General features: G+C 51.7%; 1 protein-coding gene across 2 annotated transcripts; it reads left to right on the forward strand.

Annotated features, from left to right (window-relative positions):
* Positions 1 to 25,546, forward strand: LOC105495333 (inositol-trisphosphate 3-kinase C). 2 transcript variants are annotated; one of them, XM_011764721.2, is made up of 7 exons: positions 1 to 1,276; positions 8,608 to 8,707; positions 12,326 to 12,539; positions 16,215 to 16,419; positions 20,354 to 20,455; positions 21,068 to 21,139; positions 24,054 to 25,546. In XM_011764721.2, exons 1-7 carry the CDS (start codon positions 122 to 124, stop codon positions 24,255 to 24,257), a joined length of 2,052 nt encoding a protein of 683 aa, XP_011763023.2. In that variant the 5' UTR covers positions 1 to 121; the 3' UTR covers positions 24,258 to 25,546. The 2 variants fall into 2 exon arrangements, with proteins under 2 accessions (XP_011763023.2, XP_011763024.2); XM_011764722.2 differs by lacking the exon at positions 21,068 to 21,139.
* Positions 25,547 to 26,246: the final 700 nt, after the last annotated feature.

A 26,246-nucleotide genomic window follows, 5' to 3' on the forward strand; every position in this document is an offset into this window, starting at 1 on the left:
GGGCGGGCTGGAGCTCCGCGGGCCGGAACCCGAGAGTCGGGGCTCCCCAGCCACACCCCTCGCAGGATTTAAAGGGATAGGAGTGGCCGGGTCGGCCGAAGCCCGAACCGAAGGAGCGGGTATGAGGCGCTGCCCGTGCCGTGGGAGCCTGAGCGAGGCGGAGGCTGGGGCGCTGCCCGTGGCGGCCCGCATGGGACTAGAGGCGCCGCGAGGAGGGCGGCGGCGGCAGCCGGGACAGCAGCGACCTGGGCCCGGCGCAGGGGCCCCGGCGGGGCGGCCGGAGGGGGGCGGGCCCTGGGCCCGGACTGAGGGGTCCAGCCTCCACAGCGAGCCTGAGAGGGCCGGCCTCGGGCCTGCGCCCGGGACAGAGAGTTCGCAGACAGAATTCTGGACAGACGGACAGACTGAGCCCTCGGCAGCTGGCCTTGGAGTAGAGACCGAGAGGCCCAAGCAAAAGACGGAGCCAGACAGGTCCAGCCTCCGGACGCATCCAGAAAGGAGCTGGTCAGAGCTGGAGACGACCTGTCCTTGGACGGAGGCCGGGACAGATGGCCTTTGGACTGATCCGCGCAGGTCCGACCTCCAGTTTCAGCCCGAGGAGGCCAGCCCCTGGACACAGCCAGGGGTTGATAGGCCCTGGACAGAGCTGGAAACACATGGGTCACAGACTCAGCCAGAGAGGGTCAAGTCCTGGGCTGATAACCTCTGGACCCACCAGAACAGTTCCAACCTCCAGACTCACCCAGAAGGAGCCTGTCCCTCAAAAGAGCCAAGTGCTGATGGCTCCTGGAAAGAATTGTACACTGATGGCTCCAGGACACAACAGGATATTGAAGGTCCCTGGACAGAGCCGTACACTGATGGCTCCCAGAAAAAACAGGATACTGAAACAGCCAGGAAACAGCCTGGCACTGGTGGTTTCCAAACACAACAGGATACTGATGGCTCCTGGACACAGCCTAGCACTGATGGTTCCCAGACAGCACCTGGGACAGACTGCCTCTTGGGAGAGCCTGAGGATGGCCCATTAGAGGAACCAGAACCTGGGGAATTGGTGACTCACCTGTACTCTGACCTGAAGTGTAGCCCTCTGTGCCCTGTGCCCCGCCTCATCATCACCCCTGAGACCCCAGAGCCTGAGGCCCAATCAGTGGGACCCCCCTCCCGGGTTGAGGGGGGCAGTGGCGGCTTCTCCTCTGCCTCTTCTTTCGACGAGTCTGAGGATGACGTGGTGGCCGGGGGCGGAGGTGCCAGCGATCCTGAGGACAGGTCTGGGGTGAGTGGGACCCATCCTGCCCTTTTGAGCCACATCCCCCAAAACTCCTTATTCTCCTGCCTTTGCTTAGGAAGTTCTCTACCCATTTACTCTTAGTTGCCCACCAGCAATTTCATCTCCAGGAACCTCTTCCATCCACTGACCTCCTCTCTCTGACAGCCAGGTTACTAATTCACTACAGGCACCCCCTCTTCATTCTCGCCTTTCCTCTGCCTGCACTGTCTCCACTCCTGGGGGTCTACAATGGAGGGCCACTGACCGACTTCATGGGGCCCAGGAGCCCCTGAAATTGTAGGACTAAGGAGACTGCTGTGCGTGTTCACATACATTGTTGCAGTGAGGGTCTGACATCTGTCCCATCCTCTGGAATCTGAAGAACACTGGAATAGGGAGACAGGCAGGGTGCACTTTCTACCCCACATTTCTTAATCTGGGGCCTGTGGCTGCCTTAAAGGGTCACAGACCTTCACCACCCCTTAGCCCATTTGTATGTACATTTTTCTAGGGAGCAAAGCGATTCCCCCAGCTTTCATCAGATTAGCAAAAGGGCTGTGTGAAGTCCAAACGCCAAACGATCCTTGGCCTAGCCGGGAGCTCACCTGGTGTCCCCTGTGACCCTAGGTCCGCAAGGAGCCCCCTGCACACTCTTGTTTACTTCGTCCACCCTCACCCCCAGCTTGGGTGTGGCTCTCCCCTGGTGAATCAGGAGGGCTGGCCGGGCAGGTTGAGGGAGGGCGGGACAGAGCAGAGGCCGGCGTAAAACTGGAGAGCCTCACGTGGGGCTGGGAGCGGAGTCGGGAGTCCATCAGCTTGCCAGCTTGTCTGCTGAGGCCTCTCATTGCTCTGGGGCCCCTGGCTGGAGTCTGCTCTGAGCCCCCCTCACCCCACATGCCTTCCTTGGGGACGTGTTCACACATGTGGCCCTAGCTGTGAGAGACAGACCTGCCTTAACCTGCCTGTGCCCGTGCGCAGAGGCTGACACTCCTGGGCCCCATTGCTTTTTTCTCTCTGCCTGCCCTCTCACTTCCTTGGCATCTCAGAACAGCTGGGCTGGAAGTGGGTGAATAATAATAATAATAATAATAACAACAACAACTAGCACTCACTCATGTTTAGCCCTGTGCTAAGTGTTGTGCTTTTATTAACTCACTCCTCACAGCAGTGCTAATGAGGTAGATGCTTTTTTTTTTTTTTTTAATCTGAGACAGTCTCCCTCTGTTGCCCAGGCTGGAGTGCAGTGGTGTGATCCCGGCTCACTGCAGCCTTTGCTTCCCAGGTTCAAGTGATTCTCCTGCCTCAGCCTCCTGAGTAGCTGAGACACCAGGCACCCGCCATCACTCCTGGCTCATTTCTGTATTTTGAGTAGAGACGGGATTTCATCATGTTGGCCAGGCTGGCCTCAAAACTCCTGACCTCAAGTTATCCACCTGCCCTGGCCTCCCGAAGTGCTGGAATTACCGGCATGAGCCACTGTGCCTGGCTGAGGTAGATACTATTATTATCCCATTTTACGGATGAGGAAACTGAGGCACAGAGAGGTCAAGTCACTTGTCCAAGGATACGCACCTTGGGAAATGCAGATTGGATTCTAATCCTTACTGTACACCAGGCACTGTTTTAAGTTTTTTCTTCTTCTTCCTTTTTTTTTTTTTTTCTTTTTTGGTCTTTTTTGTTGTTAAACTTTTTTCCTGTCATTTTTTATCTCAAAATAGCATCTGTCTTAATTAAGGGCTTTATATGTGTTAACTTTGAATCCTTACGATAGCAGTGAGATTGTCTCCATTCAACAGATGGGGGCCAGGCTCAGTGGCCCAAACCTGTAATCCCAGCACTTTGGGAGGCCGAGGCAGGGGGATCATCTAAGGTCAGGAGTTCAAGACCAGCCTGGCCAACATGGTAAACCCTGTCTCTACTAAAATACAAAAATTAGCCAGGTATGTGATGGTGGGCACCTGTAATCCCAGCTACTCAGAGGCTGAGGCAGGAGAATCGCTTGAATGTGGGAGGCGGAGGTTGCAGTAGCCGAGATTGCACCACTGCCCTCCAACAGGGTGGTGGGTGACAGAGCAAGACTCGGTCTCAGAAAAAACAGATGGGGAAGCTGAGGCATAGAGAGGTGAGATTCTTTTTGCTTAGGGTTGGCCACATCAAGTCAGAGCCAGGATTCTAACTCAGTTCTGACTGAGTTTCAAACCCGTCATTTAAACTCTGCAGTGTGTGGATCTGTTCCTAACTTGTCTCCCTCCCAGGGCTCCCTATCTTCAGTTTTTTTCTCATCCTGCCAGAATCTGCCTCTATGGCCCAGCTCTGTCTGCTCAGGTGCCCTCTCTGAGAGCAGTCAGGGGCTCAGTGCTGCATTCAGAACCTCCGGTCTCCAGGCGCCTTCCCAGAATCGGCTTCCTTCCCTCCTCCTGACCCCCTCTGCTGTAACTAGGCCTGAGTACACGCTGTTCCTTGAACACCCTGCTGTCATCCTGCCTCCATGCATTGCTCAAGCCGTTCCCACTGCCCAGCATACTCTTGCTTCCTTCTCCCTTAATTTTGAAATCCCATCTGACCGTAAAGGCTCAGCTTCCTTTCTCTCTTTCCTCCTTCCTTCCTTCTCACCATGCTGTCCTTCTTTTTTTTTTTTTTTTTTTTTTTTTGAGACGGAGTCTCACGCTGTTGCCCAGGCTGGAGTGCAGTGGCGCGATCTCGGCTCACTGCAAGCTCCGCCTCCTGGGTTCACGCCATTCTCCTGCCTCAGCCTCCTGAGTAGCTAGGACTACAGGCGCCCCTTTTTTTTTTTAATTGTGTTCCTTTTCTTTTTCTTTTTTTTGCTAGGGACGGGGTCTCGCTCTCTTGCCCAGGCTGGCCTTGAACTCCTGGGCTCCAGCGATCCTCCTGCCTCGGCCTCCCAAAGTGCTCGAATTACAGGTGTGCTATCCTGTTCTTCTACTCAGACAAAAATCACTCCCTAAGCCCCTACTATGTGTTTTGTCCTATGTTAACTTTGCTGGGGAAACAGCAGTGACCAAGACACTCATGGAGCTCCCAGGCCCATGAGAGACAGACCTATCAGCAGACAGTCACAGTTCAGAGTGGTCAGGAGGATGTGTGAGCCCAGAGGAGGTCACTGGCCAGACATAGGGTATCAGAGAGGGCTTCCTGGAGGACAGGGCATATAAGCTGAGGCCATCGTGAAAAAAGTCTGAGAAAGCCCAGATAAGCCATCAGATCTAACTTTTTTTTGTGGGGGTGGTGGTGAGGGACCGGAGTTTCACTCTGTTGCCCAGGCTGGAGTGCAATGGCGAGATCTTGGCTCACTGCAGCCTCGGCCTCCCAGATTCAAGTGATTCTCCTGCCTCGGCTTCCCAAGTAGCTGGGACTACAAGCGCACGCCACCACACCTGGCTAATTTTTGTATTTTTAGTAGAGACAGGTTTTCACTATGTTGGCCAGGCTGGTTCTGAGCTCCTGACCTGAGGTGATCCGCTCACTTCAGCCTCCCAAAGTGCTGGGATTACAAGCATGAGCCACTGTGCCTGGCCCAGAGCTAGCATAAAACAGAGAGAAGATATTAAATTTATGACTAAGGGGCCAGGTTCACTGCAGCCTTTGCTTCCTGGGTTCAAGTGATTCTCCTGCCTCAGCCTCCTGAGTAGCTGAGACACCAGGCGCCCGCCACCACTCCTGGCTCATTTCTGTATTTTGAGTAGATTATAGGCTCATGCCTATAATCCCAGCACTTGGGGAGGCTGAGGTGGGAAGATTGCTTGAGCCCAGAAATTTGAGACCACCCTGGGCAACATAGTGAGACCTCGTCTCTACTAAAAGGAAAAAAGAATTAGCCAGGTGTGGTGGTATATGCCTGTTTTCCAGCTAGTCGGGAGGCTAAAGCAGGAGGATCACTTGAGCCTGGGAGGCAGAGGTTGCAGTGAGCCACGATCACACCTCTGCACTCCAGCCTGGGCAACAGAGTGAGATCCTGTCTCCAAAAAAAAAAAAAAAAAAAAAAATTACGATGAAAAAAGTCTCGACTAACATCCTTCAGTCCAAGCATCAAAGAATGTTTCTGGAACATCTTTTGTGTGCCAGGCCATGTGCTGGGGACATAATCATAACCATGACAACCCCAGTCTCTGCCCTCATGAGCTTGTAGTGCAGCAAGAGTATAGGGGATAAGCTCCAAGGCACTGGGATCCAACCAGAGGTAGAACCCCAGCGCTGTGTGGGGTGATGCTAGGTAAGTGGCTTCACCTCTCAGACCCTCTGTTTCCTCCTCTGTAACACTGAGACCATAATCTCCCTGGGGTTGTGTTTTTAGAAATTAAGTAGGTTGTGGCACACTAAGTCTTTGTCATTGTGCCTGGAATGTTCCAGGTACTTAGTAAACAGGAACCTTTATTAATCATCTTTTCCCCAGGGCTGGCAGCTGGATTGGGGAGGGACTAGCCCTTCCTGAACCCTGAAGTCCAACACCCTGACTCCCTCTCAAGCTTCCCACTGTCCCAGAGATGTCTGCTAGGTGGCTGGGTTCTGAGGGGCCTGGAGAGATGAACACGCCCCTGATCCTGGGGTAGGAGGGGGATGAGCCATACAACTTCCTTCTCTGGAGGTGACCTACTCTCCCAGTACTTGCTAAGGGACTTGACGTGCTTGTGGAGCACAGAAGGTATTCCCGTGTGTGTATATATGTTCATGAATCAGACACTACCCCGTCTCAAAAAGCTCATAGTGGCCGGGCGCGGTGGCTCACGCCTGTAATCCCAGCACTTTGGGAGGCTGAGGCGGGCAGATCACAAGGTCAGGAGATTGAGACCATCCTGGCAAACATGGTGAAACCCCGTCTATACTAAAAATACAAAAAAAAATTAGCCGGGTGTGGTGGCAGGCGTCTGTAGTCCCAGCTTCTCAGGAAGCTGAGGCAGGAGAATGGCATGAACCCAGGAGGTGGCAGAGCTTGCAGTGAGCGGAGATCGCACCACTGCACTCCAACCCGGGTGACAGAGCGAAACTCCGTCTCAAAAAAAAAAAAAAAAAAAAAGCTTATAATTTAGTCAGCATGATACAACAAAATCCCTGTTTTCTGTTTGCTTCTCTAGTTTTCTTTCTTTCATATTTTTTTGAGTCAGGGTCTCGCTCTGTCACCCAGGTTGGAGTGCAGTGGCACAATCACTGCTCACTGTAGCCTCGCCCTCCTGGGCTCAAGTGATCCTCCCGCCTCAGCCTCCCAAGTTGGGGCTACAGGTCCATGCCACCACGCCTGGCTAATTTTTAAATATTTTGCAGAGACGGGGTCTTACTATGTTGCCCAGGCTGGCCTCAATCTCCTGGGCTCAGTGATCCTCCCACCTTGGTTTCCCAGTGTTGAGATTTACAGGCGTAAGTCACCGTACCCACTGCTTCTGTGGTTTCCTTTGTTCTCTGTCTCTTTCTTTCTCTACTTCTATTCATCTTTTTCTTTTTATCATTACTTTGTATCTTTCTCTTTTAGTCTTCCTATATTTGTTTTTCTTTGTTTGTTTGTTTCTTTGTTTTTGAGACAGTCTTGCTCTGTTGCCCAGGCTGGAGTGCAGTGGTGTGTTCTTGGCTCACCGCAACCTCCGCCTCCTGGGTTCAAACGACTCTGGTGCCTCAGCCTCCCAAGTAGCTGGGACTACAGGTGTGTACCACCACACCCGGCTAATTTTTGTGTTTTTAGTAGAGATGGGGTTTCACCATGTTGGCCAGGCAGGTCTCAAACTCCTGACCTCACGTGATCTGCCTGCCTCAGCCTCCCAAAGTGCTGGGATTACAGGCATGAGCTACCACACCAGGCCTATTTCTTTCTCTTTTAGCAATTCTATACCTGTTTCTGCATTAGTCAGGGTAGGTCAGGATTTTCTGTAGTAACAAACAGCCCCCAAATCTTAGTGACTTAGAACAGCAAAGGATTATTTTGGTTTATATTACACATTAGTCACAGGTCAGTGGTGGGTCAGGGGCTCTACTTCATGCTGTCTTCACTCAGGGGCCCAGGCTGAGGGAGCTTCCATTTCTCTTCTTACTCCCTCACCCACAGGGGAACAAACGTGGAGAGTCATAAACTGGTTCTTAAGGCTCCTACCCAAAAGTGACACACCTGCTCACAGTTTATTGGCCAAAGCAAGGCCAGGTGTGGTGGCTCACACCTATAATCCCTGCACTTTGGAGACCAAGATAGGAGGATTGCATGAGGCCAGGAGATCAAGACCAGCCTGGGCAACATAGCAAGATGTCGTAAAATAGACGGGCCTGGTGGTACATGCCTGTAGTCCTGGCTACTCAGGAGGCTGGGATGGGAGGATCGCTTGAGTTGGAGGTTACAGTGAGCTGTGATGGCGCCATTGTACTGCAGTCTGGGTGACAGAGTGACACCCAGTCTCTAAAAATGAAAACAAAACAAAACAAAAAAGCACAACAATCCCCAGTTCAGGAGGGCAGGGGAGTCCCTGGACTAGTAGCTGGAGCTATGTGGTAAACGTCTCTCATGACTGCCACAGTCTCTGTCGCTGTCCATGTCTCTCTGTCTGTCATCTGTGTCTGTTTCTGTCTCTCTCTGTGGTCCATCTCCATCCATCAACTCCTGCGTCTATCGTTTTCCCCAGAAGATCTGACCTGGTTTAGGGACAGAGATGGGGCTTTCAAGATTTGGGACTGGGCCCGACATAATGGCTCACACCTGTAACCCCAACACTTTGGGAGACTGAGGCAGGCAGATTGCTTGAGGTCAGGAGTTTGAGAGTAGCTTGGGCAACATGGTGAATCCCTGTCTCTACTAAAAGTACAAAAATTAACCAGGTGTGGTGGCATGCACCTGTAGTCCCAGCTACTCGGGAGGGTGAGGCAGGAGGATCACTTGAGCCTGGGAGGCAGAGGTTGCCGTTAGCCAAGATCGCATCACTATACTCCAGACTAGGTGACAGAGTGAGACCCTGTCTCAATTAAAAAAAAAAAAAGATTTGGGACTGTGTATGTGCAGTGGAAGATATAGGGGTTGGTCGTTATCACAACAAAACCTATTCTATTCTTACTCATGAGATCCTTACTCATAAGAGAAAGACAGAGAGACATAGTGACAAAGAAAGTGATGACAGAGAGGGAGAAATGGACAAAGAATTTCCCATATTTTACTGAGGGCTTTAGGTGATCTTGTGATAGATGAACTAAGTGGGCCTCACTTACCCCAACAAGCCTGGGAACAGTGATCCCAGGAAGCCTCCAGCCCTGGAAAGACTGCGGGTCCCCCTTCGTTCCTGCTCATGGCAGCACCCCTAGCCCCTGCCTTCCCTGGCCTTGGCCCTGACCCCGCCCTGCTCTGCCCGCTACAGAGCAAACCCTGGAAGAAGCTGAAGACAGTTCTGAAGTATTCGCCCTTCGTGGTCTCCTTCCGAAAACACTACCCCTGGGTCCAGCTTTCCGGACATGCTGGTGAGTGGGGCGGTGGTGGGCGGGGCTGGGCAGAGTCTCCTGGGCCAGGGAAAGGGATGTTCTCTGTAGTTTAGTTCCCCCACCTAGTGATGGGCTTGGTGACAGTCCCTGCCTTATGGGACTGTTATGGGCAGTGCTTAGGCCTGGGCCTGGCCCTTTGTATGTCAGGAACAGAGGGCTATTCCCTGTTATTCTGATGGAGAGAGGAAGCTTCAACTGTGGGGACAGATGGGCCTGGGCTCAAACCCTAGTTCTGCTCTGTATTCATGGGTGACTTTGGGCAAGTTACTTTGCTTTACTGGGCCTCAGCTGCCCCATCTGTTAATGTGGAGATAATGTTACGTCCCTTGCAGGGTTAACTGAAGAGTTAAAATCAAAATGTATATAAAGAGTGAGGCTGGGCATGGTGGCTTACGTCTGTAATCCCAGCACTTTGGCAGGCCAAGACAGGAGGATCGCTTGAGCCCAGGAGTTCAAGACCAACCTGGGCAATATAGTGAGACCCCGTTTCAATTAAAAAAAAAAGACTGGCTGAGCGCGGTGGCTCATGCCTGTAATCCCAGCACTTTGGGAGGCCGAGGCGGGTGGATCATGAGGTCAGGAGATTGAGACCATCTTGGCTAACACGGTGAAACCCCATCTCTACTAAAAATACAAAAAATTAGCTGGGCGTGGTGGCAGGTGCCTGTAGTCCCAGCTACTCGGGAGGCTGAGGCAGGAGAATGGCATGAACCCGGGAGGCGGAGCTTGCAGTGAGTGGAGATAGCACCACTGCACTCCAGCCTGGGCGACAGAGCAAGGCTCTGTCTCAAAAAATAAAAAATAAATAAAATAAAATAATTTTTTTTTTTTTTTTTTTGAGACGGAGTCTCGCTCTGTCTCCCAGGCTGGAGTGCAGTGGCCGGATCTCAGCTCACTGCAAGCTCCGCCTCCCGGGTCCACGCCATTCTCCTGCCTCAGCCTCCCAAGTAGCTGGGACTACAGGCGCCCGCCACCTCACCTGGCTAGTTTTTTTTTGTATTTTTTAGTAGAGACGGGGTTTCACCGTGTTAGCCAGGATGGTCTCGATCTCCTGACCTCATGATCCACCCGTCTCGGCCTCCCAAAGTGCTGGGATTACAGGCTTGAGCCACCGCGCCCGGCCTAAAATAAAATAATTAAAAAACAAAACCCAAAAACCCCAAAACTTAGTGATGGTTAAAAAAAAAAACTTAGTAGACTAAAACAACCATTTTATTAACCTCAAAAGTTTTGGGTCAGCAATTCAGACAGGATGGCAGGGATGGCTTTTCAATGCTCCACAATATCTGGGAACTCAGCTACGGACACCTGGAGGCTACAAGCTGAAAACTTTTGGAGGTTCATTCACTTACATGCCTGGTGATTGACGCTGGCTATCGGCTGGGGTCTCAGATGAGGCTGCCACCTGGAAAGCCTATACGTGGCTTTGCCATGTGGCTACTTGAGCTTCCTCACAGTATGGTGGCCTCAGAGTACTCAGATTTCTAACAAGACAGTTCAGCACTGCCTTGAAGGTAAGTGTCTCTGCCAACAGAAGTCATACAGTAGCACTTCTGCCATAAACCCTCCCATATTTAATGGGAGAGCAATATATTTTTTATGTATTCATTTAATTTTGACATAGGATCTCACTGTTGCCCAGGCTGGAGTGCAGTGGTGCAATCATAGCTCATTGTAGCTTTGAACTCCTGACCTCAAAGGATCCTCCCACTTCAACCTCCCAGAGTGTTGGAATTATAGGCATGAGCCACTGCACCCAGTTTGGGAGAGCAATTAAGAGTATACTCCTTGATGGGAAAATTGTAGAAGAGCAGGATCAGGAGTGAGTCTGAGACCCACTGAGATCAGGAGATACTGTCGTAGCCAACTTTGGAAAATGTAATCCAGGCTGGACATAATCACAGCACTTTGGGAGGCTGAGATGGGAGGATCATTCGAGGCCAGGAATTTGAGACCAGCCTGGGCAACATAGCAACACTCCCCTCACCCGGCATTACAATTAAAAAAAAAAAAAAAAATTAGCTGGGTGTGCTGGGGGTGCACATCTGTACTCCCAGCTACTCTGGAGGTTGAGGTGGATCACCTGAGTCTAGGAGCTTGAGGCTTCACTGAGCTATGATTGCACCACTGCATTTCAGCCTGGGTGACAGAGTAAGATCCTCTCAAATAAAAAAAGAAAAAGAAAATATAATCTGAAAATACAGCTTGCCACAAGAAGAAGTTAGAATTATTATAATCTATACTCTCTGCATGGTCCAGGAAATGCTTGATCTATAAATTAACTTAAATAGGCCCTGGTTGTTAGCACCTTGGGACTACAGGCAGTAGCAAAAGCAAATCCACTCGAGAGTGATGCTCTGGACTTAGATCTCACAGGATTCCAATCACAGATGATCACATGTGTATAATCAAAAATTATAAAACACATGAGGACATCCTGTGCTGGGAACAGGACTTGGTTTAAGCAACAGAGAACAAAAATTGACCCTTTCCTTACCGGCCCCTGGCCAAGACTGTTAAAAGTTGCAGGCCGAGGCCGGGCGCGGTGGCTCAAACCTGTAATCCCAGCACTTTGGGAGGCCGAGACGGGCGGATCACGAGGTCAGGAGATCGAGACCATCCTGGCTAACACGGTGAAACCCCGTCTCTACTAAAAAATACAAAAAACTAGGCGGGCGAGGTGGCGGGCGCCTGTAGTCCCAGCTACTTGGGAGGCTGAGGCAGGAGAATGGTCTAAACCCGGGAGGCGGAGCTTGCAGTGAGCTGAGATCCGGCCACTGCACCCCAGCCTGGGCGACAGAGCAAGACTCTGTCTCAAAAAAAAAAAAAAAAAAAAAGAGTTGCAGGCCGGGCGCAGTGGCTCACGCCTGTAATCCCAGCACTCTGGGAGGCCGAGGCGAGTGGATCACCTGAGGTCAGGAGTTCAAGACCAGCCTGACCAGCAAGGTGAAACCCCATCTCTACTAAAAATACAAAAATTAGGTGGGCTTGGTGGTGTGCGCCTGTAATCCCAGCTACTTGCGGGGCTGAGGCCAGAGAATTGCTTGAACCCGGGAGACGGAGGTTGCAGTGAGCTGAGATCGCACCACTGCACTCCAGCCTGGGCAACAGAGTGGGACTCCATTTCAATAAAATAAAATCGGCCAGGCACGGTGGCTCACGCCTGTAATCCCAGCACTTTGGGAGGCTGAGGCGGGTTGATCACGAGGGCAGGAGATCGAGACCATCCTGGCTAACGTGGTGAAACCCCGTCTCTACTAAAAATACAAAAAAAATTAGCCGGGTGTGGTGGCAGGCGCCTATAGTCTTAGCTACTTGGGAGGCTGAGGCAGAAGAATGTAGTAAACCGGGGAGGCGGAGCTTGCAGTGAGCCAAGATCACACCACTGCACTGCAGCCTGGGCAACAGAGCAAGACTCCATCTCAAAAATAAAATAAAATCTTAAAATCATTAAAAAAAAAAGTTGCAGGGAGAAAGAGCATTGCAGGAGGGTCGGGCAAGATAATGGTGACCAGGATCTGACCTGAACAGGGAGCTGCGGGGAGGTTCTCTTCCTGATCCAGTTCCTGATCCTCTCATTTATTCTACCATCTTTAGGGAACTTCCAGGCAGGAGAGGATGGTCGGATTCTGAAACGTTTCTGTCACTGTGAGCAGCGCAGCCTGGAGCAGCTGATGAAAGACCCGCTGCGACCTTTCGTGCCTGCCTACTATGGCATGGTGCTGCAGGATGGCCAGACCTTCAACCAGATGGAAGACCTCCTGGCTGACTTCGAGGGCCCCTCCATTATGGACTGCAAGATGGGCAGCAGGTGGGGCTGGGGCAGCCCTGACGCAGGGGTGGAGGGCAGGGGGTGGGCATTATTGAAAATACTGGCCAGGCGCGGTGGCTCACACCTTTAATCCTAGTGCTTTCGGAGGCTGAGGCGGGAGTTCCTGACTTCAGATGATCCACCCACCTCGGCCTCCCAGAGTGCTGGGATTATAGGCATGAGCCACTGAGTCTGGTCTGCAAGAAGTGAACTCTAATTACTTTCTCAAGCTGGGCTCAGTGGCTCTCACCTATAATCCCAACGCTCTTGGAGGCTGTATATACACACACACACACACAGATACACACACGCACAGATACACACACAGTCTTCAAATTTCCCATTTCACTCTTTTAGTAGTCTTTTGATAAACATATTTTGATAAACAAAATAGTATTTGTATTATTATTATTTTTTGAGACAGAGTCTCGCTGTGTTGCCCCAGCTGAAGTACAGTAGCATGCTCATACCTCGCTGTAGCCTTGAACTCCTAGGCTCAGGCAGTCCTCTCACCTTAGCCTCCAGAGTAGCTGGGACTATAGGTATGTCCCACCAGGTTTGGCTATATTTTATTTTTTATAGAGACATGGTCTCCCTGTACTGTCCAGGACGGTCTTGAACTCCTGAACTCAAGTGATCCTCCTTCTTCTGCCCCCTGAGTAGCTGGGACTATAGGTGCATACTGTCACACTTAGCTAATTTTCAACTTTTTTTTTTTGTCTTTTTTTTTTTTTTTTTGTCCTTTTTGTGGAGAACGGGGTCTCGCTATATTACCCAGGCAGGTCTCGAACTCCTGGGCTCAAGCTATCCTCCTGCCTCTGCCTCCCTGAGAGCTGGGATTACAGGCGTGAGCCACCGCGCCTGGCCTAATTTTCAACTTTTTGTAGAGACAGGCTGTTTAGAAAAGCTCTGAAACCCTACTTTTCCGTTCTCACACCACTGCCACAACAATGACAGCACAGAAGGCTTCTGTGACCAAATGTGTCGGTTTTTTAACCCCACTCACCAAGCAACAGACACCAGCTGGATGTCCTCCAATTCAATTCCCACACCATCTACCTGGAAATAGTGTCAGATTCCACAGGTTGGGGACTCAGTCCCCAAGACTGCCCCCCAGCTATAGACACCAGTCATAAGTCCAGGCCTTCGGAACTTCTGACTGATTGGCTCCAAGTTGGAGTTCCCATGTCCTCCTCTTTGGGTTCAAATAATTTGCTGGAGTGGCTCAAAGAACTCAGGGGAACACTTACTTACCTTTACTGGTTTAATATAATGCAGGGGTCCCCAACCCCTAGGCCGCGGCCCAGTCCCTGTCCATGACCTCTTAGGAACAGGGCCCCACCGCCCCACCGTAGGAGGCCAGTGAGCGTTACCGCCTGAACTCCACCTCCTGTCAGACCAGCTGTGGCAGGAGATTCTCTGGAGGGCTAACCCTGTTGTGAACTGTGCCTGCAAGGGATCTAGATTGTATGCTCCTGTGAGAATCTAACTGATGCTCGATGAGCTGAGGTAGAACAGTTTCATCCAGAAACCATGCCCCTCACAGTCTATGGGAAAAATTGTCTTCTACAAAACCAGTCCCTGGTGCCAAAAAGGTTGGGTGCTGCTACAAAGGATACTGCAAAAGATGAAGAGATGTGTAGAGCAAGGTATGGGGAAAGGGGTGTGGAGGTTTTTTTTTTTTTTTTTTTTTGAGACGGAGTCTTGCTCTGTCACCCAGGCTGGAGTACAGTGGCCGGATCTCAGCTCACTGCAAGCTCCTCCTCCTCTCGGGTTCACGCCATTCTCCTGCCTCAGCCTCCCGAGTAGCTGGGACTACAGGCACCCGCCACTTCGCCCGGCTAGTTTTTTGTATTTTTTAGTAGAGACGGGGTTTCACCGTGTTAGCCGGGATGGTCTCGATCTCCTGACCTCATGATCCGCCCGTCTCGGCCTCCCAAAGTGCTGGGATTACAGGCTTGAGCCACCGCGCCCGGCCTTTTTTTTTTTTTTTTTGAGATGGAGTCTCGCTCTATTGCCCAGGCTGGAGTGCAGTGGCGCAAGCTCCGCTCACTGCAAGCTCCGCCTCCTGGGTTCCCGCCATTCTCCTGCCTCAGCCTCCCCAGTAGCTAGGACTATAGGTGCCCGCCACCATTTTTTTGTGTTTTTAGTAGAGATGGGGTTTCACCTTGTAGCCAGGATAGTATCGACTTCCTGACCTCGTGATCCACCCACCTTGGCCTCCCAAAGTGCTGGGATTACTGTGAGCCACCATGCCCGGCCCAATCCTTGGGTTTTTATGGAGGCTTTATGACACCAGCATTCCTTCCCCCAGGGTATAGGGTGGGATCCTCTCTGGGGAGGGTCCTAAGGCCCACAGTCAGGAAGATGGGGAAAGATTAGAGTCCTGCCTTGGGGCAGGTGAAAGGAGGGCAGGAATAGGGCAGAGAGATTCCAGTTTCTTGAGGCCAGCTCCTGAGATCTAACACACCCAAAACTATAACAAAAGACTGTGGCGGGGCGCAGTGGCTCATGCCTGTAATCCCAGCACCTTGGGAGGCCAAGGCAGACAGATCACTTGAGGCCAGGAATTAAAGACAAGCCTGGACAACATGGTGAAACCCTGACTCTACTAAAAAAATACAAAAATTTGTCAGGTGTAGTGGTGCACTCTTATAATCCCAGCTACTTGGGGAGGCTGAGGTGGGAGGATCACTTGAACCCAGGAGGTGGAAGTAGCAGTGAGCCAAGTTCACGCCACTGTACTCCAGCCTAGGTGACAGAGCAAGACTCTGTCTCAAAAAAAAAAGCCTGGGCGCAGAGGCTCACACTTGTAAATGAAAGACTGAGGCAGGCAGATCACGAGGTCGGGAGTTCGAGACCAGCCTGGCCAACATTGTGAAATCCCATCTCTACTAAAAATAAAATTACCTGGGTGTGGTGGCGGGCACCTGTAGTCCAAGCCACTCGGGAGGCTGAAGCAGGAGAATCACTTGAACCTGGGAGGCGGAGGTTGCAGTGAACCGAGATCATCGCCATTGCACTGTAGCTGGGCGTCAAAAAAAAAAAAAAAGATTGTAACAAGGACTATGGGAGTTACAAGCCAGGAACCATGGACGGAAACCAATATACATTGTAACTAACACCACACAGGGTCTAGCTGTGTTGCCCAGGCTGATCTTGACTTTCTGGGCTCAAATGAACCTCCTGCCTTGGCCTCCCAAAGTGTTGGGATTATAAGTGTGAACCACTGTACCTGGCCCTACCTTTAATTTAGTCCAGTTTGTTGGTTTTTTTCATTGTGTTTAAGAAATCTTTTCCTATTCCAAGATCATGCAAATATTGTGTTTTCTTCTACAAGCTTTATTGTTTTAGCTATCACATTTAGACCTACGTTCCAGCTAGAATTAATATTTGTGTGTGTGGGAGGTAGGGATCAGGTTCACTTTTTTCCATATGGATATCCTGTTGACCCAGCACTGTTTATTGAAAAGACTTCCCTTTCCCCACTGAATTGCAGTGCCTTGTCATAAACTGCACAACTCTACGTGTGTATCTCTGTGGACTCTGTTGTATTCCGTGTGTTGATTTGCCCATTCTTGTGTCTCACTGTGGCTTTATGTCTTATTATCAGGAAGGTTAAGCCCTCCAGTTTGTTCTACGTAATTTCCTTTGTCACATCCTCTGTGTGCTCAGGACCTACCTGGAAGAGGAGCTAGTGAAGGCACGGGAACGTCCCCGTCCCCGGAAGGACATGTATGAGAAGATGGTGGCTGTGGACCCTGGGGCCCCTACCCCTGAGGAGCATGCCCAGGGTGCGGTCACCAAGCCCCGCTACATGCAGTGGAGGGAAACCATGAGCTCCACCTCCACCCTGGGCTTCCGGATCGAGGGCATCAAGGTGAGGACCAGGAACCGCCTGTCCTGTCCTGGGAAGGCCTATAGCCAGATCCCAGGCAGGGCTTCTTGAGCAAAGCTGGGAGAGAGTGCAGGAGATGGTGGGGGATGAAAGGCAGCCTCTTTCTTACCCCTGCACACATCAGAGCCCATGTTCTGTTTATCCATCTGCCTGAGCATCTCCTGAGTCCATCTTTTCCTCCTCTCCTTCTCCATGGTCATGTCCTAGTCCAGCCCCATCTTCTCCTGCCTTGATCTCCCTGGGCATCCCAGCCCTGGTCTCCCTGCAGCACAAGAACTGGAGGCATCCCTTTCCCCCAGTTATGGGGAAGGTTTCTCTTTTTCTTTCTTGCATTCCTTTTTCTTTGGCAAATTAAATATAATTGTTTGAATAGGCCAGGCATGGTGGCTCATGCCTGTAATCCCAGTACTTTGGGAGACCCAAGGCAGGAGGATTGCTTGAGGCCGGGAGTAGTTCAGGACTAAGCTGGCCAACATAGGGAGCCTCTGTTTCTAGAAGAAAAAAAAAATGGTTTGAATAGCTAGTCACACAGTTCAAAAGTCAAAATAATATTATAAAAAGGTAAATGTGGAGGAATTTCTCTCCCAACTCTGCTGCTGTCCTTCCCATTCTGTCCCTCTACCCCTCTACCTGCTCATGGGGAACCACTTTATCAGTTTCTTGTATTTCTTCCTGTTAGTGCAAGTAAACAGAATTGTAGATCCAAAATGTTCCTCGGTACACATACTGACTGGTACTTGGCTATTTTCACTTAATAGTAACATCCTGGAGAGTTTTCCACATCATTCCATAGAAAGCCTCCTCTTTCTTACGGTTTTTCTTCCCCCCACAGCTATGTAACACTGTTTTTTTTTTTTTGAGTCAGAGTCTCGCTCTGTCGCCCAGGCCGGAGTGCAGTGGTGCGATCTCAGCTCACTGCAAGCTCCGCCTCCCAGGTTCACACCATTCTCCTGCCTCAGCCTCCCAAGTAGCTGGGACTACAGGTGCTCACCACCACGCCCAGCTAATTTTTTGTATTTTTAGTAGAGACAGGGTTTCACCATGTTAGCCAGGATGGTATCTATCTCCTGACCTCGTGATCCACCCACGTCGGCCTCCCAAAGTGCTGGGATTACAGGCGTGAGCCACCGTGCCTGGCCTGCACTGTTTTTGTGACTGTGCCTGGTCCCCTATAGACAGACACCTGGGTTGTTTCCATTTTTTGCCATTAGCAGGCCTCAAAGAATCACTTTGTACATAAGACATTTTGCAAGTATGCAGATTGAGCTGTAGATTTCCAGAAGCTGGACTCCTGGGTCAAAGATTATAGGCATGGGTAATTTGCTAGAGATGACCAAACTTCCGCTATTGGTGTTATGCCACCGCACATCCCACCAGCAGTGTATGAGAATGCCTGTTGCAGATCCGACCATGCCAGTCTCCTGTTCAGAACCCTTCTGTGGCTCCCTAGTACCTTGAAGCAAAGTTCCATAGCCTGTAGGGCCCTCTAGAATCTAGCCTCGTCTCTTTCTCTCATTCTTTTTTTTGTTTTTTTTTTTGAGAAAGAGTCTCATCTTTCACCCAGGCTAAAATGCCATGGCACAATCTCAACTCACCTCCACCTCTTGGGTTCAAGCGATTCTCCCCCCTCAGCTTCCTGACTCAATGTGATTACTGGCATGCACTACCATGCCTGGCTAATTTTGTTTTTGTTTTTGTTTTTGTTTTTTGGGACAGAGTCTCGCTCTGTCACCCAGGCTAGAGTGCAGTGGTATGATCTTAGCTCACTGCAAACCTCCACCTCCTGGGTTCAAACAATTCTTCTGCCTCAGCCTCCCAAGTAGCTGGGATTACAGGTGTGCGCCACTGCTCCTGGCTAATTTTTGTATTTTTAGTAGAGACAGGGTTTGACCATATTGGCCAGGCTGGTCTTGAACTCCTAACCTTGTGATCCGCCCGCCTCGGCCTCCCAAAGGGCTGAGATTACAGGCGTGAACCACTGCACCCAGCCTATTGTTTGTATTTGTAAGAGAAACGGGGTTTCACTATGTTGACCAGGCTGATCTTGAACTCCTGGCCTCAAGTGATCTGCCTGCCTTAGCCTCCCAAAGTGCCGGGATTATAGGCGTGAGCCACCACACCCAGCCTCTCATTCCTCTCTTTTCATGTACCTTCAGGCACAGTGAAGCACTTTCATTTACTTGAAATAGGCTTGCTTTTTCCTGCCACAAGACCTCTGCACCCCTTTACCAGAAATGCTCTTCCCTCTATTTTATTTTATTTTATTTTATTTTTGAGACAGGGTCTCACTCTGTCGTCACCCAGGCTGGAGTACAGTGGCGTGATCACAGCTCACTGCAGCCTCAATCTCCTAAACTCAAGCAATCCCCCCACCTCAGCCTCCTGAGTAGCTGGGACACAGGTACATGCCACCACACCCTGGTCTCTTCCGCCTGTGTTTCCTGGTCTGGTTGATTCTCAGTCATTTTTCTGTCTCCTTTCAAATTTTACTTCCTCAGGGAAGCCCTCCCTGATTTCGATTCTACTAGATCAGGGTCCCCCCTTCACCTCCTCATAGCTCCTTATACTCTTTCATTATTATTTTCTTCCTTTCTGATCATCTTAATCAGTGTCTCCCCCCTCATCTGACTGCATCTGTCCTGTTACCCCCTATTGCCAAGTGCCCACATAGCACCTGGCATAGTGTGGCAGATGACTTAGGTGGGTTCTCTGAGTCCCACTCAAACATAACAGATAACATTAGTCTCATTAGTCTCAAATAACTATGTGCCAGGCACTGTGCTGTGCATCCTACACACCTGGTCTCCTCTAATCCTTACACCAGCCTTAGCAAGTAGACACCAACACAATTCCCATTTTCCAGATGAGGAAACTGAGGCTGAGGCAGGTGAAATGACTTAAGACCCTCCAGCTAGAAAAGAGCAGAGTCACGGCCGGGCGCAGTGGCTCACGCCTGTAATCCCAGCACTTTGGAAGGCTGAGGCAGGCGGATCACGAGGTCAGGAGATGAGACTATCCTGGCTAATACGGTGAAACCCTGCCTCTCCTAAAAATACAAAAAAATTAGCTGGGTGTGGTGGCAGGCACCTGTGGTCCCAGCTACTCAGGAGGCTGAGACAGGAGAATGGCGTGAACCCAGGAGGCAGAGCTTGCAGTGAGATTTCACCACTGTACTCCAGCCTGGGTGACAGAGTTAGACTCCATCTCAAAAAAAAAAAAAAAAAAAAAGAGCAGAGTCACGATTCAAAGGCAGCTCCACCCTGCTCCAAAGCCCACTTTGCTAGACGGGTTCAACCAGGAGGTTCAAGGTTGGAAGGGTGTGGAAGGACTGGGCTCAGGCATGTGACCTGGGGCTGGGTCGAGCTGGGGCTGGGCAGGTAGGCTGGCTTCCTCCTCTGGCAGCAAGCGTGCAGGCAGGTGGGTGGCCCTGGAAAGTTGCCTTTCTTGAGACGGAGTCTTATTCTGTCGCCCAGGCTGGAATGTAGTGGTGCAGTCTCTGCTCACTGCAACCTCTGCCTCCTGGGTTCAAGTGATTTTCCTGTCTCAGCCTCCCGACTACCTGGGATTACAGGTGCCTGCCACCACACTTGGCTAATTTTTTGTATTTTTAGTAGAGACGGGGTTTCACCATGTTGGCCAGGCTGGTAGTGAACTCCTGACCTCAAGTGATCCTCCTGCCTCTGCCTCCCAAAGCGCTAGGATTACAGGCATGATCCCAAACCTGGGACCACAGGTGCATACTACCATACCAGGCCTTTTTTTTTTTTTTTTTTTAAATAGAGATGGGGTCTTGCTATGTTGCCCAGGCTGGTCTTGGCCACTGTGCCTGGCCTCCTGGGAGGTATTTGAGGTTGCTGGGTATTGGGCGTGGGAAGGAAAAGGCCATGACCCTGCCCCTCCACACCCTGCCCTACAGAAGGCAGATGGGACCTGCAACACCAACTTCAAGAAGACACAGGCACTGGAGCAGGTGACAAAGGTGCTGGAAGACTTCGTGGATGGAGACCACATCATCCTGGTGAGTGGGCCACCTGTGTCCCAGAAAGTAGCAGCTTAAGACAGCCTCTATTTATTCTTGCTCCAAAGTCAGTGGTCTTCTGCTTTGGGTGGGGCTGGACTGATACCGGCTGGCTTTGCTCTGTCTGAGGTCAGCTGGTGGCTTGGCAAGGCTGGCTGGTCCAGGGTGGCCCTAGTCCCAGCTCTGCCGGTTGGCTCATGACTTGGCCGCATGTCTCTTGATAGCAGGATGGCCTGGGCTTGTTCTCACAGTGGAGGCAGGGGGCCAAGAGAACAAGTAAAAATGCAAGGCCTCTTGTTGCCTGGGCTCAGAATGGCCACCATCATTTCTGCCGTTCAGCAAGTCATGTGACCCAGCCTGGATCGAAGGGGGTCGGGAGACAGACTCCGCCTCTGGATGGGAGTGGAGATTCATGGAATCCAGCACTTTTCTCCATGCCACCTTGATGAATCCAAGCCTTCACTCTCCGCCCTGTCTTCCCCATGGCTCCCGCATTCCATCCTGGCTAGAGCCTGCCTACTCCTTTGGGGGAATGGGGTGAGGTCAGAGCTCAAGGTGGTCAAGGCCCCACAAAGTCCCCATGCTAACCAAGGAACCCTCCCTGTCACACAGCAAAAGTACGTGGCACGCCTAGAAGAACTTCGTGAAGCTCTGGAGATCTCCCCCTTCTTCAAGACCCACGAGGTGCGAGCCCTTGCTGCCGTGGGTGGAGATAGGGGTGTCGGGGTCCAGGTACATGGAGGGGAAACCATTGATGAGTTACAGGTCAAAAGATATAAAAAGGGGCTGGGTGTGGTGGCCCACACCTGTAATACCAGCACTTTGGGAGGCTGAAGTGGGAGGATTGCTGGAGCCCAGGAGTGCCAAGACCAGCCTGGGCAACATAGCAAGACCCTGTCTCTATTTAAAAAAAAAAAAGCCGGGCGCGGTGGCTCACGCCTGTAATCCCAGCACTTTGGGAGGCCGAGGCGGGCGGATCACAAGGTCAGGAGATCGAGACCACGGTGAAACCCCGTCGCTACTAAAAATACAAAAAATTAGCCGGGCGCGGTTGTGGGCGCCTGTAGTCCCAGCTACTCGGGAGGCTGAGGCAGGAGAATGGCGTGAACCCGGGAGGCGGAGCTTGCAGTGAGCCGAGATCGCGCCACAGCACTCCAGCCTGGGCGACAGAGCGAGACTCCGTCTCAAAAAAAAAAAAAAAAAAAAAAAATGCTGGGTGCAGGGGCTCATGCCTGTAATCCCAGCACTTTGGGAAGCCAAGGCAGGCAGATCACGCGAGGTTGGGAGTTCGAGGCCAGCTTGACTAACATGGGGAAACTCCGTCTCTACTAAAAATACAAAATTAGCCAGGTGTGGTGGCACATGCCTGTAATCCCAGCTACTCGGGAGGCTGAGGCAGGAGAATCTCTTGAACCCGGGAGGTGGAGGTTGCGCCGAGATCATGCCATTGCACTCCAACCTGGGCAATGAGCAAAATTCTGCCTCAAAAATAAATAAATAAAATAAAATAAAAACAGCGTCTACTGAGAGCTGACTGTGCCAACCACTGGGAGGCACCTGATGAGTAGGGGCTGGTACCATCATCCTGATTCTACAGAGGAGGAAACCAGTCATCAGTAGCAGTCCACGAGGCCTGAGAAGTCACTCTCTCTTTCTAAGTGAAGGCATTATCCAATTCTAGTTTTTAAAATTTTTTTTTTGGTCAGAGTCAGGGTCTCACTGTGTTGCCCAGGCAGGAGTGCAGTGGCGCAATCATAGGTCACTATAGTGTCGATCTCCTGGGCTCAAGTGATCCTCCTGCCTGGGCCACGTGTCACTGGAAGTACAAGTGTGCACTACCATGACCAGCACACGATCCAATTCTTTAGTCTCTGCCAGGCTCTCTTCACTCATTCTGGATCCTGAAGGCATTTGAGTTTGCACTGTGGCTTAGCAAAGGCCAGGCACAGTGGCTCATGCCTGTAATTCCAGCACTTTGGGAAGTTGAGGCGGGAGGATTGCTTGAGCTCAGGAGTTTGAGACCAGCCTGGGCGATATAGTGAGACCTTGTCCCTTGTCTCTCTTTTTTTTTTTTTTTTTGAGACAGAGTCTCGCTCTGTCACCCAGGCTGGAGTGCAGTGGTGCACTCTTGGCCCACTACAAGCTCCACCTCCTGGGTTCATGCCATTCTCCTGCCTCAGCCTCCCGAGTAGCTGGGACTGCAGGTGCCCGCGACCATGCCCGGCTAATTTTTGTATTTTTAGTAGAGACGGGGTTTCACCGGGTTGACTAGCATGGTCTCAATCTCCTGACCTCATGATCTGCCCTCCTCAGCCTCCCAAAGTGCTGAGATTACAGGCGTGAGCCACTCTGCCTGGCCTTATATTTAAAAAAAAAGAAAAAAAAGCTGCCAGGAGCAGTGGCTCACGCCTGTAATCCCAACACTTTGGGAGGCTGAGGCGGGCGGATCACAAGGTCAGGAGATCGAGACCATCCTGGCTGACATGGTGAAACCCCGTCTCTACTAAAACATACAAAAAATTAGCCGGGCTTAGTAGTGGGCACCTATAGTCCCAGCTGCTCGGAAGGCTAAGGCAGGAGAATGGCGTGAACCCGGGAGGCGGAGCTTGCAGTGAGCTGAGATTGCGCCACTGTACTCCAGCCTGGGCGACAGAGCAAGACTCCATCTTAACAACAACAACAAAAATTAGCCGGAAATCACTTGAACCCAGCAGGTGGAGGTTGCAGTGAGCTGAGATCGTGCCACTGCACTCCAGCCTGGGCAACAGAGTAAGGCTCTGTCTCAAAAAAAAAAAGAAGAAAAAAAGCCAAAGGCATGGTGATGCATGCCTGTAGCCTCAGCTACTCAGGAGGCTGAGGCAGGAGGAGGGCTTGAGTCCAGGAGGTCAAGGCTGCAGTGCATTTTGATCATGCCTCACACTGAACATTTGCTGTGTATTTGCTATGTACCAAGCACTGTCTTAAGCACTTAATGTAGATTAATTCATACATATAACATGCCCAGCAACCTCTGAGGTAAATGATCCTACAGTCAACCCCTTATCCTCAGATGATCTCTTCCAGTCCCCCAGCAGATGCCACGAACTGTGGATGGTACTGAACTATAGACTGTGTTTTCTTAGTCTGACAACCAAGGTGGCTCCTAGGTGACTCGTGGGTGGGTGGCAGATACAGCACGGACACGCTGGACAAAGGGATGATTCACATCCCAGGTGGTATGGAGCAGGATGGCACGAGATTTCATCACAGTACTTAGGACGGTATGCAACTTAAAACTTATGCATTGTTTATTTCTGGAATTTTCCATTTAATATTTTTGGATCACAGTTGACTGAGAGTTAACTAAAACCAAAGAAAATGAAACCACTGACTGGGGACTAACTGTATTACTCTTACTCTGTATATGAGGACGCAGAACTACAGAGAGGTTAAGACACCTGCCCAAGGCTGCACAGCCAGGAGGTGGCACAGCCAGGATCTGAATCAGGTAGCCAGGCTCCAGGGTTCATGCTGTCAGCCACCCGGCTCTGCTGCCTGTCAGGAAGGGACCTTGGCCAGTGCCTGCTCCTTCTTTAACCTCCCGTCTCTCCCCCGGCAGGTGGTAGGCAGCTCCCTCCTCTTCGTGCACGACCACACCGGCCTGGCCAAGGTCTGGATGATTGACTTCGGCAAGACGGTGGCCTTGCCCGACCACCAGACGCTCAGCCACAGGCTGCCCTGGGCTGAGGGCAACCGTGAGGACGGCTACCTCTGGGGCCTGGACAACATGATCTGCCTCCTGCAGGGGCTGGCACAGAGCTGAGCTGCTCAGCCACCGCCAGGTTTAATTGGATGGTGCCAGTCTGGCTGGAGGAGCCCTGAGATGCCATGGGGGGCCTGAGGTTGGCCATGGGGGAGCTGGCCTCCAGGGACGGGAGAGATTGTGTCATGTGCCACACGAGACCAACGTGGAAAGGTCTGAAGGGCCCTGGGAGATCAGGTAGCACCTGGCCCCATCATGATGCAGGGGCAATGGGGACCTGGAAGGAACACGATGAGGCAGTGAGTCAGAAAAGCCAGAACGGGATCCCCCGATCTGCTGGGAAGGCTTCTGAGGGGCTGCCCTGAGAGCATTCAGTTCAGATGTCACAGGGTGTGGCATGACAGGGTGCCTGTGGACACATGAATCACTTCTAACCTGCCTCCCTGTCAGCCTCCAGGCTGCCAGCTGGCTGAGGTCTGGGACTGGGTCGGGCTCACCTCTGGCGCCTCAGCGGGTCAGGCATCGTTGGTGAACAGATGCAGGCGCTGCTGGACCATCTAGGGAGAGTGACAGTCCACGTCTTCACCGGGGAGCCGTTTCAGTGCCGAGCGACAAGAGGCTCAGAGGGCATAACCCCATGGGACTGGATGCAGCCTGAGGGCTGATACCACTGGGCGGTATCCTGCCCTGCTGTGGTCCTGTGGGATCCTCCATGCCCCTCAGAGGACCCTGCTGACCTCCTGCAGACCCAAACCACCGCCACATCTGTGCCAGCACTGTGACAGTACTTCACTCCTCTGTGCACCAGATCTGGCCTCAGGACTTCCACCTCCTGCCTGACCCCCAGGCTTCTCTCTCCTTTCTCCTAGCAAACTGCAGTGGCAGAAAGGAGGTTCAGAGGCTGGGAAAGTGGGTCTCCCCCTGCGACTCAAGAGCTGCTGCACTCAGGAGGGCCCCATCCAATCCCGGGCGGCTGCAGGGAAAAGCACTGGGTGTGTGTCAGAGGCGCAGGGTGGGTGGGGCTGCCAGCCACGACCCTGGCCTGCAGCCTGATTCAAACCAAAGACTATAGAACCCGGGGGTGTGGCTAAGGCCCCTCCAGCACGCATAGCCAGGTCTTCCTGGCCCTTGAGGCTGGGCTGGTGGACAGGCACCTACCTCTTCCCTAAGCTGAAGCTCCCACACTTTCTTCCAGGGATGAGGAGACGCTCTCCTTTTCTACTGACCATCTTGATACTTATTTATACGAGAGGCAGTTGTTGCACGGGGTAGTACTGGGAAGCAGGGGGCAGAATGGCTCTGCTGAGCCTCCTGCCAGTGACACCACCCCAATAAACAGGATATTCAGAGCCAATGTTGTAGAGCTTTTTATTTTGCATCTGGAGTGTATTTGGGCACTTGGGCTGGGTGGGGTAACAGGATAATGAGCAGTTTGGGAAAGAGGCAGGCTCCAAGCAGGCTGTTTCACTCACTTGGCACTCACTGGGCGGCTGTTCTTGGGCCTGGATGTGTTACAATGCAGGGGACATAGTAGTGACCAAGGCTGCTCCAAGCCCTGGCTGGGATGGGGGATGCACAGGCAGGCTGCTCAGGGCTGGGATGGTGGACACGCATCCTCTTTACCCTGATCACTGGTTAGAAATATTGCACTGTGGCTTGGCGCAGTGGCTTACACCTGTCATCCCAGCACTTTGGGAGGCCGAGGCGGGTAGATCAGTTGAGGTCAGGAGTTCGAGACCAGCCTGGCCAACATGGCAAAGCCCTGTCTCTACTAAAAATACAGAAAGTTGGCGAGGCATCGTGGTGCATGCCTGTAATCCCAGCTACTTGGGGGCTGAGGCAGGAGAATCACTTGAACCTGGGAAGTGGAGGCTGGAGTGAGCCGAGATCACGCCACTGCACTCCAGCCTGGATGACAGAATGAGACTCCATCTCAGAAAAAAAAAAAAAAAAGGCGACACTGCTCTGTACAGTTTCCCTAAATGACACAGGCTTGGTTAGGGACAGAGAAGTGATCCAGACAGGCCTGTTCCTCCTACTTCAGAGTGG

This window comes from Macaca nemestrina, chromosome 20 (assembly GCF_043159975.1).
Source record: "Macaca nemestrina isolate mMacNem1 chromosome 20, mMacNem.hap1, whole genome shotgun sequence".
NCBI lineage: Eukaryota > Metazoa > Chordata > Mammalia > Primates > Cercopithecidae > Macaca > Macaca nemestrina.